At 39.1% G+C, this 12887-nt stretch overlaps 1 protein-coding gene across 8 annotated transcripts in view; it reads right to left on the bottom strand.

Annotated features, from left to right (window-relative positions):
• Positions 1–12887, bottom strand: part of IKZF3 (IKAROS family zinc finger 3) — a 68710-nt gene that overhangs the window by 26354 nt on the left and 29469 nt on the right. For 6 of the 8 annotated variants that reach the window (XM_075911754.1, XM_075911750.1, XM_025181829.2 and 3 more), the window contains 3 exons: positions 6542–6802; positions 5657–5824; positions 2005–2121 (listed from right to left, as the gene is read on the bottom strand). In XM_075911754.1, the coding sequence (XP_075767869.1) occupies positions 2005–2121; positions 5657–5824; positions 6542–6802 (546 nt within the window). The remainder of the gene's footprint in view (positions 1–2004; positions 2122–5656; positions 5825–6541; positions 6803–12887) is intronic. The other 2 variants (XM_075911756.1, XM_075911755.1) reach the window with 1 other exon arrangement.

Here is a 12887-nt window from a genome sequence, read left to right as displayed (position 1 = left end):
TAACAGTATGCCCACGTTGCTAAGAAAAGTAACGGCATATTAGGCTGCATTAGTAGAAGCATGACTAACAGATGAAGGAAAGTGACTATTTCTTTGTATTCAGCACTGGTGAGGCCTCTTCTAGAGTACTGCATCCAGTTTTGAACCCCCCCACCGCCCATTACAGAAAAGATGTGGACAAACTGGAGAGAGTCCAGCAGCAGGCAGTGAAAATTATTAGAGGGGCCTCAAGCACATGGACTTATGAGGAGAGGCTAAGGGACTTAGGCTTATTTCTGCAGACGAGAAGAATGAGGTGGGATTTGATAGCAGCTTCCAACTCGACAAATGATGCAGCAAGGCTGTTCTCGGTGGTAGATGACGGAACAAGAAGCAACAATCTGAAGTTGTAGTGGGTGGGGTCCAGGTTGGATATTAGGAAAAACTATTTCACTATGAGGCAGGTGAAGCATTGGAAAGGGTCGCCGTTAGAGGTGGTAGAATCTCCATGCTAAGAGGTTTTTAAGGCCAGGCTTAATAAAACCCTGGCTGGAATGATTTAGTTAGGGTTGGTCCAGTTTGGAGCAAGGGGTTGGACTAGATGACATCCTGAGACCGCTTCCAACCTTAATTTTCTATGATTCTAGTAAAAAAACAGCTATACCAAATTCAGAACCCAAAGAGTCTTCTTGATACTTTATGTTCATTTTTTAAAGCAGAAAGTTCCTGCTTATAAGAGCAGGAGAATGGGAGCCAGAATGCTGAGATTTTGGATCCATATGTGCTACTGAATAGTTGTGTAAACTGTCAGCAAGTTACAACCTCTCTATGCGTATGTAATATGGGGTAATTATATTTCCCTACTTCACAAAAGCTTATTTTATGTATTGAAATTCTCCAAGGAAAGTAGCTACAGAAAGTGAGAGGGTTACTATTATGTTTGTCACCAATATATTTTCTGAAACCCAATATTGGGGTATTGGGATTATGAGTAGGAAAACAGGGGTTACAAACTATTATTGAAAATTACCTTTTAAATCAGGTGACAAACTTCACTTCAAAATAAGCAAAGGAATTCTATTTGCTAACCAATATAGAGTTTACAAGAATGTAACATTAGTTTGCCTACATACTTAAAAGGTTGTTTTCAGTTATTAAACTACTTAGCACCACAATATAAAAAAAGATATTTTTATTTTATTTCAGTTTAGAACAAAAACAATCCTCTACTCTGGCTCTAAATGTTGTGTCAATTATTTAGAATTCCAAAACTAAGTTCAATCAGTTGACCTCTTCTCCAAGTAGCAACCCATAATCAAATACCACTATTACCCATTTCCTTTGCCTATTCCTCATTTTCCATTTCCCTTCAAAAGCCAAGTGTAACATACGGGCCTCTTTCAGCATGTCCTGTAATCGAGTAGATGGAACATGGATTCTTTCTGTTCACATAATATGCATATTCCTATCTCCTTGATTATTATTTAATATTACCCATCTAAACTTCTCTCTCCATTAGAGGCTGGTCTATCAAGAACATCAGAATCCCCACTCTCTTTCCATTCCCTAACCCCATACTTTTGCAGTTTGAAACACTTAGAAATTATTACCATGGGAATCAAGATAGCAAATATTAATCTACTGAAAAATAGTTCAGAATAGACTAACACATGCAAACAAATGCTGTAATGAAATACCAGCAGCAACTGCTCCAATGAAATAAATCACATAATAATACTGATGTAGGTCTAATTTAATTTAATGTGGGTGCCACCTACAGAAATTCTGTGTATGGAGTATTCTGGATGTGTTATTGAAATAAAGTGATTAAAATAAAAGTGTTTTTTAAATTAGCTGCCTGAGGGATGCATTAAACTAGACCTTTTTATAAGATCTGCAGCCCCTTAGGTTACTGCAAATGACAGTAGTGAAATTGTTTTCAGGCTGCAAATTAACAGTTTGCCAGATGCTCTTTTTAAGGAACTGTAACACACAAAGCCAAGCACTGTAATCTGATAAACTTACCAGCCTCACACATGCCAGTGCTCTGCAAGTACGTACGGCATCGCTCTTTGTGCTCCTCTAATGAGCTTCTTTGCTTGTAACTCCTCCCACAAAACTCACATTTGTAGGGCTTCTCCACTAGAAAGAAAAGATAACAGGATAAAATAACCACGGGAGAGTGATGAAACACTGACTTCCTGGCATATGAGTACATAATTACTAACAACTCTCAATTTAACACTTTGCGGAATGCCTTAAAGGTTCACTAAGGTTGAAATTCACCCCCGTATGGAGGCTTCCTACAAGGCCACTTCATGACTTAAGCTCAGCCAGCACTGCCCTACTACAGCAAGAGGATATCTGTCAGACAGCTTCTGTATTGCATGCACGATTGGAAAAAAGGACTGAAATTTATGTTAAGTAAACAGAAAATAATAAGCCAACAGGGGTAGTCCAAAGGGAGGAGTTATTGGACCTGGATTTACACAGATTCATATACAGTGAAACCTTTGTTATCCAGCACTCTGTTAACCAGGAAACTTTGTTAACGGCATTGCCTCAAGCCACAATACTGTCACATCTTCAGGCACACAGGCCTGGCTTGGTTTACCGTGATTGGCTTAACTATTTTTTATTTAAGAAGTACTAATCATCTTTAACTCAAAATAGAAATGTGAGACCAACTGCCTCACACTACAAAACTACCAATATTAAAAACTTGAGTTTTACTATTACTGTCCATTGGTTTTTCCTAGGTTGCTAGGACCCTCAGGTAACTAGAATTATTAGATAACTAGAACACCCTAATCCCCTAGCATGCTGGATAACACAGGTTTTACTGTATCCCAAATTCTGATATCATGACTGAAGTGGGGCTGTTTTGGAACCTGGCAGACTGTTCACAAGTCAGGGGCAAGATACTGTTCCCATCTAAACTCTGCAGATCAATCAAGTTTATGGTGTATGAGATCTAAATTTACACTAGTATAATTTTATGTTAGTAAACTTATAAATATTTGCTAAAATATGTCTGAGATTTTCTAATTAGACACAGTTTAACAAAATGAATACAGTACTTTGCACGGTAAACTTTTCCTGATAGAATATAAAATAAATATACAATAAACACGTATCTGTTGATACAATGCTAACATCACTAATGTAAATTATCAACATTTAATTAGCATTGTTGCCAATTGCTTTTAAAAGATCTATGCAGATTTTACCGTCTATCTCTTGTAGGGATGTAAAAGGTTAACCAGTTACCCGGTAAGCATTAGGTTTAGCGGAATGCTTTCCGGGTAAGTGGAAAGTTGGCCAACCACACCAAACTGGAGTAGCCCTGGTTAAGTCCAGTCGGCTATATGGGGGAGAAGGCTAGGTTGCGCCTGCCAGGTCAGGCTGGTGAGATCCTAACCCCGACTACACAAGAGCAGCCCATGTGGCCAGGTGGGATCCTGGGGGCAGTCCATCGCGATCCCAGCCTTGGCTGCATAGGAACAGCCCAGTCAGCCAATCAGGACCCTGGCATTGCCAGAGTAAGGTAGGCAGGGCGCTGACCACAGCCACACTGGGTTGTCAGGCAGCACCTGCCTGCAAGCAGTAAGTGGTTAAATGGTATAATTTTATACATTTAACCAGTTAACTATTTTAATGGTTATTTATATGCCTAGTCTCTTGGTAGAATAACTAGGTCACTTTGTTCATCCTTAGGATGTGAAATGCATTAAGAATAATGGAAGTGTTCTGATACGCTAAGATTACATGAGGCATTGCTCTTAGGACCAGAATTTCATAAACTAGCCTCCACATTTGCAAAATCAGGAATGAAACCTAGGAGTTCTCATGCCTAGTACCCTCCTCTAAGCAGAATCTTCTCTTAGCATAACCTGCTAATGCAAAGACACTATACTTATGTGAAACAAGACTTGCATCATTGTTACTTAACCTAATAACTTACAGGGGTAAGGTCCGGTCTACACACAATCTTGTACTAAGTTACTTAAACGGGTTTAGTTAAAGTGGTAGAAACCCTTGTGTAGAGCCTCTTATTTCAGAGTGATTTATTTCAATGTAGGTTAAACATGTTCCTAATTAATTTAAAATAAGTTGAAATCAACCTGGTTTAAACAGAGATTAAAAAAACAACGCTGTCCATACAGCCTGTACACGGCCTTAATTAGCCTAAATCACTCTAAAATTAAACAAGTGCTACTCTTTAGGTAGACAAGTTCTAAGGAACATATGTGCAAACCGCTTCTTGAATCAGTACAATACATATGTATTGGGGATTTGCACTTTATACCAGTACAAACACCACCACCTCAAAATCCAATATATTTATGGCCCTTGGATTATTTATTTAAAGATTTTAACATCTTTTAATTAGTCACTGACAGGCTCCTCAGAACATCTTTAATCACAAACAGCTTCCAATTGTACGGTTATTAGCTCACATATTGTTTGGCAGCTGTGCCAAAGAGGGTTGCTGCACTGTTGATTAAGATGTGCTTGACGCACGATTTTTTTTATGTGAGTCTTGGTAAGGACATGTAGTTTTTCTGCATAGGGTAGTACATAGATGGCCTTAATTAGCCTAAAAATTAAAAATGTCATTAAAAATGCTTTCTCTCTCTCCCCCCCCGCACCCAAATGTCTATGTAATACATTAAGGATATTTAAAAATGAAAAGAAGTGTGATTGAATTGTGAAAGAACAGAACTAAGCATTAGAACATACGAGTTCCTACTTTTCTGAGTGACTTGTAGTGTTGAGACAAGTCATCCCCCACCCAGCTTTGTGCCTCCATTTCCCAATCTGTAAAATGGATATAATACCTTAATGGGATATTAAGAAAATAAAAATGTGTTAAATTCTTTAAGATATTCAGATGAAAGGCACTAAAAAGAGCAACATATTATTTGGCAGTTGAGTGACATTGGCCTTGGGCATTCTCCCAGGGCCATGCTGATGACACCGGATAGGATAGCTCTACTAAGGGAGAATGAGAGAAAGCCCTCTTGGAGCATACTTTACCGATATTATAAAAACTGAGAGTCTAATAGCATGGACACATCTCTCAACAAGACGACCACACCGAGATGTTAAGCTGTGCACACTAGGGATGTGATAGTGTAACCATTTAAGCGGTTAGCCAATAAGAATGAGCTTTATCAGTTTATCATAACAGTTGCACACCAGCTTCTAGCCTCGTTCTCAGGGAGCTGGCTGCCACCCCAAAACTCCTGGCTCTGTATCAGAATCCACAGTGCAGGGCGGCAGCCAGCTCCGTGGGAGCAGGGAGGCAGGCTACAGCCAGTGCGTGCTGGGAGCCAGCTTAAAAGCTTTATACTGCTGAGCCTACACTGCCCTAAGATTTTTAATGGTTACAGAGCTATCTAATTAACTGCTCTTTAACATCTCTAGTGTAAAACAAGTGGAGTAGCTGGGTCTCTCTCATAGCACTCTCTCCTGAAAATAAGGCTTCCTAGTGCCTTTTTCCTCACTAGCACACCCATGCAGAACGGAGTCCCTACATGGAATGTTCCACATAGAACTAGAAGTCACTGTTAATTGGAAGATTAAATCTTATTGATTAACCCTTTCTGTTTTCCACAACTTATGTCCTAGTGACACACATTTACAAAACCTAAGTGTCTCCGTAGTCACTTACCAGAATGTGTCCTTAAGTGACCTGTTAATGCATCTCTCCTTTGGCAGGCATAGCTGCAAAGATGACATTTAAAAGGTTTTTCCCCTGTATGTAGTTTAATGTGGCGGAGGAGGTTACCCTTCTGAGTAAAGGAAGCTCCGCACTGATTACACTGGAATGGACGTTCACCTTGAAATGACATACAAAAAAAGGACATTTAATGTTTATATGGAAATCACCGCCAGCCCCTCACAATTTCCTTTTTTGAAGGAGGAAAGAATGAGATATTGGATCATATTCTGCCCTGGGACACACACTGAAGCCTCACTGTGAAGCTGGCGGCAGAATTTGGCACAATGTGTCCATTTATGAGAAATATTCCTAATGTATATTTTTTCTATGGACTGGATATAAATATAAATGTTCTTGAGGAAGTGGATTCTAATATGTTAAGTATTTTCAGGGAAAAAATCCTAATTCTTTGCAAAATTTACCTAATAGGATAGCTAACTTTGTGTTAAGGTATGGTACAAAGATAATCGTGACACACAAGCAAGTTGCAGCAACCAGAAAAAGAGTTATTTTAAACATAAAACTCTTGGTTTTTGACTAAGAAGTATTTACATGACAAAGTGCTAGTGCCTTTCATCCAAAATTCTCAAAACACTTCACAAACATGCTTTTACAAACATTCAACCCTGATGAGATACGTAAATATTTTACTCATTAGGCAGATGGGTAAAGTGAGGCACAGAAAGATTAAGTGACTTGCCCAAAGTCATATTTCAGGTTCGGGAACAGAACAAAGAGCTGTGATTCCAACTATCCTATTTTAATCACTAGACCACAGCCAAATCATACGCTATCAAAATGTAGCTCTTTTAAGGACAATATAGGAATATTTACCAGTGTGGCTACGCTTGTGAACCATCAAGACATTGAGACTAATGCAGGCTAATCCACAGACATCACAGTTCATCTTTCCACTGGTTGGCCTGATGTTGTCATATGAACCAGAGTGTCTCTCCAATTTAATGCTCTCATATTCATTATATTCCCTTGGATAGCTATAAGGCATTTCAGATTCTTCTGTATTTTCCATAGGTTCTGAATTCAAAGCACTCTCTTCTCTTTCACTGTATTCACCCTTCACTTTAACGAAGTCATCTGCAGGTGAACAATAAATCACAAAACGAAAAATTGTTAGAAGCTATAACATATCTCTAAAACAAATCTACATCAGCTAATTTAATATAAAATTATGTTTAAAATAACTCTACATGTTTGATGTAAATCCACAAAAATAAGGAAATACGATTAAGCCAGTCTTCTTGGATCTTACATTTATAGTGATAATCTTAAAGAAATAGCTTATATATATTATAAACTATATTTTGGGGATTTTTGCTTCTATGCGATATAAATACCTTGACACACAGTTTGTTATTACATTATATTATTATTACATTATACATACTATATAGCATATAAATGAAAGTATTTGTTCACATAAATACATAATTAGACTATAGACATTATTGTTCAGGATGTCGATGAGGCCAAGAAAGCAGGGGATTCTTGTACCTTCCTTTGGACTAGCATTTGGTGCTTGCCACTCGACTAGATGGACCAAAAGTGTGAGCCAATATGCAATTTTGCTGCTTCTATATTGTCTGTGAGGAGAGGCCCTTTTAATTTCATTCTTCTGAACAATCCCCTTCAGGATTTTCATTAATTTTCACTTCAAATAGCAATTTTTATCCCAAGATCTCAAAAGCTGTTTAGAAGCATCCATTAATTTTCATAGCCATTAATTTTCATGGGAGGCGCTTTACATAGGGGAGTAAAGCTGGTGGCAACCACTGCAAAGAGATCTCACGGCTCAAATTCCTCCTCAAGATATTTATTTGCTCACAGACACAGAGCATGTGTCTGACAAAGAATCCAAATAGCCTTGAATATCAGCATCCTGCCCGATTGCTGGATTATACTCAGGTCCCCGGAGAGGCTCCTGGATCCTCTGAGTTTCCATTTTTTCCTAGATGGCTAATGAAGACAACCTCTTTGGTTAGAAAATGACCATAGTGGCAAGCTGGGATTGTGGTGAAAGTAGTAAACCATTTGCACATAAATACCCCTCAGTGAGGAGATGATGCTCCTGAGTAAAAAATAGGAGACTGGCCATTCTCTTAGAGATAAAATATGTACTTTCCTGTTTGAAAGTGTTGCATGGCTGGCCACCTGCTCCTTTCCAGAAATGAGGGTTAGACAGTTAAATATGGCCTTTCTGCTAAGCAAGGTGTTTGCCCTTTCTCTACTGTACAGAACATGGACTATCAAAATTGCATTATCTCTGGATCTGACAAAGAAACCACATCATATGTAAAGGGGAAAAAAATTGCTGCCAGTGAAAATGAAGTGGAAAAAATAAAACCAGGCAATAAATCCTTGCATTAAGTCAAATTTCTCAGCTAATGCATGGAAGAAAAGTAACTCCTATGACTTGAATACTTGCAATGAGCTCAGGCATTTATATGGACACGAAGGATGCTTTTGTCTAAGAACAATCTCTTTTCACTAGATTTCTACTTAGTCTGTGCCTGTTTACTTCTGGCTAAAGGTGTGGAGGTAAGGAAGAAGCAGATGGATGCAAGGGCTCTGGGGGGAGGAAAATTCCAGGAGGTCTTCCTCAATTTTTCCCATAGATGATTCTGTCCGCAGAATGCATGTTTCTCTCCCCTTTCTTCTCTGAAAAGGAGGCTGGCACCCAAATCTCACAGATCACCCAAGAATCCAGACAGGTCTTGGGTGATAGTTCATCAGAGGCACAGGCTCATCTACACAGGTACCTCATTCTCCTTATCTCCCTCTTAAACAGTATATTTCCTTTGGAGTCACAACATTGGCAGGGCCTTCCCTGCTTGATGTTATTGCTGCCTGTTCCCATGCCCTCCAATAGGAGGGCTCTCCAGAGCAGACAGGGATCAAGCAAAAATTAGTGTAGTTTCTAGTTGCATAACTTCTTACTCTAGTTGTTGGGGAGACAATGTTAAACAAAAAAAACCCCCTCTCTTTTCCACACCAATTTAGTTATTAATAAATGAGGGCAATCCTTACAAAATAATTCATCGGATCCTGCAAAAAGTGTGTTAAAAGAAAATGCACACAGCAACTGCAGCTTACTGGCACCTTCAGAAATAGTTTATAAATTTCTACTAACTAATTAATGTCTTATCTGTCATTTGTATTAAATGCAGCTGCTTAGTGGAGCAGGACTGGTCTTAACCTCTGATGTAGAAGACTTTGGCTATGTCTCCAGTGGTCTCCAACCTTTTTACACCCAAGATCACTTTTTAAGTCTCAGAACAGGTGAAGATCTACTGCCCCGCCCCTTCCTTGAAGCCCCGCCTACATTACATGAGGAAATCTAATGTAAATGTACTGCGCAGGTGCGCAGTTCAGAGAGGGCTCAAGAGCTACTCTTAGAGCCCCTGAGATCTACTGGTAGATCGCGATCTACTGGTTGGTGACCACGGGTCTACACTATATGCTTCTTGCTCAAGAAGCCTTTTGTGCAAGAATTTTTGAGCAAAAACTTCTTGTGCAAGAGAACATCCACACCTCAAAGCACATCTTAAAAGTGATGTGCTTTTGCGCAAGACAGCGTCCACACTACATGGACGCTCTTGCACAAGAAAGCTCTGATGGCCATTCACAGAATGGCCATCAGAGCACCTGTGCTTTTTCCCATAGGGATTTCTTGCGCAAGAAACCCCTCTGGAGCGTCCACGCTTGCCTTTTTACACAATAGCTATAGTGCAAAAAGGAATTATGCCTCATAAAAGGAGGTTTACCTACGCTGGAAAAAGCCCTCCCTTCTGCCGTTTTACTATTGATTTACTTGCGCAAAAGCGTATTTGAAGTGTGGACGCTCCACGGGTTTTTCTGCAAAAACCTTGCAGTGTAGACGTGGCCTTTATGTTTTTATCTTTTTCTGTTGCCCATCAAAAGTACATGGTTCACATCTTTTTACTCTTTAGAGAAATAAACCAATGTTTTGTGTACATAATATACATGTGTTTTGTCCCTTATTTCCACATGGGACAGACGATGCAGACTGGTATAATTTGGGCTATATCTCATGGTTCTCCTGAGGAAAATAACTATGTTTTGCTTTTTCCTTATTGCACACAGTCGGTTTGCAATGTTTTTGTTTTCTGATGATAAATGAGAAGGATGCACCTGAGTTCTGATCAAAGGCCTCCCCCCACCCCCACAAATCATCACTATCACTCCAGCTGTCAGTGATATCCCACCAAAGCTTGAGTGCTTTTCAGTTTGCATGTAGGCATTAAAAGAATCTCAACGGTAAACTGTAGCTACTGAGAACTCAAAGATAGCACAAAGCAGAACCTATTAGGAAAGAATTATTTTATTTTGAGTGAATGTTGGAATAGAAATGTGACCTTAAGATATTGGCCATAATTTAATGGGAAAGTAGATCCCTCAGTGTGCTTGTGATAGGAAAAAGAGAACCAGTGCCAATATTTATGCCATTTTCCCAAGGAAAAGAAATAACCTAGTAACGATAGGTGATCAATAAAGGTCTGGACTACTGGAGATCTGTACTGTCATGCAGGAGACAAATTCAGTCTCTAGTCCTGGCCTTTTTTGTTTTGCAAGCTGACAAACATAGGGAGCTCTATGGAATCATAACACTGGTGGTTAGGTAGGGATGTTTCATGTTGTTTAAAGAGAAATTCTGTCAGGTTCGGGAGAGCGCCCAATCTAGTCTTCCTCAACCAAAAGAAGAATGCACAGAATGGGGGAGGAGAATTAAAGCGAAAAAAGAATATTCTCAAAGGACTCATTAAGTTCAAGGAATCACTTGGTTTAAAAGATAAAGACTTATTATCTCTTATGTGTAAGATTTATGGCCCCTGATTTGTTCAGGAAAGTGAAGAGGTTAATAGAAAAGAATTAATTAATCTGTCACGAATAACTACATTCTGGGGGCCTCTCATGAAGTCAATACACACAGCAGAGAGGATCTGGTAGATTTTACACAACAAAGTGTTGGTTTTATGCATTATGGCTGGTGCACATGGTTTCATTTCCTGGGGTGATGATTATGAGATGAAAGACACACTCCAGAGTAATATTTTTGTTTTACCTGAAACACTGTAAAAACAATGGTTTCTGGAAAAGATCCAAGTGTTGATGATAATATGAGACTGAGTCACCACAGCAGCTCTGCATATGTATGCTCTACACATGCAAAATTAAAGTCAATACCAGCAAATAATTAAGAAAAATGAGTGTTCTCATGACTATACTCTCTAAGAGGAATTCTCAGGTGAACTGCCTTCAATTACCATGCTTAATCCAATTCTTTGACATGCAAAGCAGGGGGAAAGAATGTAAGTTTTGTACTGTTATTGAGCAAAGTTTGTTACTGATGTTACGAAGACAGAAAGATTAAGAATCAGAAGCCATTAAAGGCAATCGCACAGCAGGGTGATGTTGCTCAAGTATTGTACAAGACATGGGGTCATAATAATGAAATCCTCAACACAGGCAAGAAGTCAAATGGATAACAAAGAAACTTAATCATCTTAATGTGGCATTTTAATGATGCTGCTGATTTGCTATGCCAATTCTGAGATAATGAGACTCTAATGCTACAGATGTTCAGCCAGACTTAAAAGAAAAGAAAAAGCTTTTCTTGTATGCCATTTCCTAACTATCCAATTAAACAAATTGTGAAAGCATTTAGATAGTTTACCAGATTTTGACAGCTGTACATAGGATGTAGAAGCTTAGCGCACTAAAGAACAAAAAGTCTCTCTCACTTCCTCTTTGTACACATATGGAATAAAATATTTTGTGACTACCTGTATCTGACTGGTATTAACTGCTGAATTGCTACATACAGTATGTAAATGTCTCCACAAACTGTTTCTAGAACAGTGAGGTACTAAACGACTCCTTGCCATCCCACAGACAGTGAGATTTTCTAGTCTATGCTAGCAGAATAGAACAATTATATACCACAAAACTGAAGAAGTTGTAAGAGTACATATTAAAGAGAATTCACAATCCTGAATGTCTATGAAACACTCAGCAACCACTACACAATGAACATAACAGAATGTGTACATACAGTAATTCTATAACATGGCAACCATTTCTCAATAAGTGTCAAGTGAAAGGGTAAAGAAAGAATAAAATCCATAATCAAAAACTTGAGAACATGCACACAGTTCATCCAATTACCAAACCTTAGGTAAATTACTTTCCATGTTTTCTTAAGATGCAAAAAAAGTGTTAAAATTACATAGAATCATAGAACTCAAAGGACTTCAAGGGGTCATTAAGTCTAGTCCTTAGCCATCCTGACAGTTAGGAAGATTTTTCTAATTTCCAACCTAAACCTCCCTTGCTGCAATTTAAGCCCATTGCTTCTTGTCCGATCATCAGATGTTAAAGAGAATAATTTTTCTCCCCTTTCCTCATAACACCCTTTCAGGTACTTGAAAGCTGCCATGTCCCCATGTTGATTAAAATTTTCAAAAAAGATCATACAAACATTTTTCAGTATATTTCGTACTAGAGACCGGTGCCAGGTAGGCAGCCAGCATTTGGAAGCACTTTGCCAGTACAAATATACTAAACTGGTAAAGTGCTCCTTGTGTGGATACAGCTTTTACCAGTAAAACTACACTTTTGCTAGTATTACTGAATTGAAGGAATTTTGCTGATACAGATATGTTGGTGACACAGCTATGCCGGGCCTCACCCACAGGACAGGGACAACACAGAATGATGCAGAGGAACTTTCCTTTACACCATTATGTCAATGTGGCTGCAGGTGTCAACTGTAAGTATGAGAACAGAATTCAAGCCCTATTGGCCCAGTCAGGTTTTGAGGCTTCTCTGCTGAAAATGGTGATCTGGCCAATGGATGACTGTGGTGACATTTTTGTGAGAAGACTATTTATCCATTAGGCTCTCTCATAATATTCTCAAGTCATTTCACACAGTCCACAGAACCAGGAGCGGCCCTAGACGAGCTGCTGGCAACTGGCGCCCTAGGCAAAATACGTGATTGGCGCCCCCGCCTCCAAAGCCCTCAACGGCCATTTATCTTGGCGCCCTAGGCGACTACCTAGTTTGCCTATATTGATGGGCCACCGCTGCACAGAACAACGAACAGATAATCTAGATGGATTCACTGGCAAATAGAAGTAAA

The sequence above is a fragment of the Pelodiscus sinensis genome, chromosome 29, assembly GCF_049634645.1.
Source record: "Pelodiscus sinensis isolate JC-2024 chromosome 29, ASM4963464v1, whole genome shotgun sequence".
Classification (NCBI taxonomy): domain Eukaryota; kingdom Metazoa; phylum Chordata; order Testudines; family Trionychidae; genus Pelodiscus; species Pelodiscus sinensis.
The sequence above is the reverse complement of the archived record's forward strand: the minus strand, read 5'-3'. Positions and strand labels throughout refer to the sequence as shown.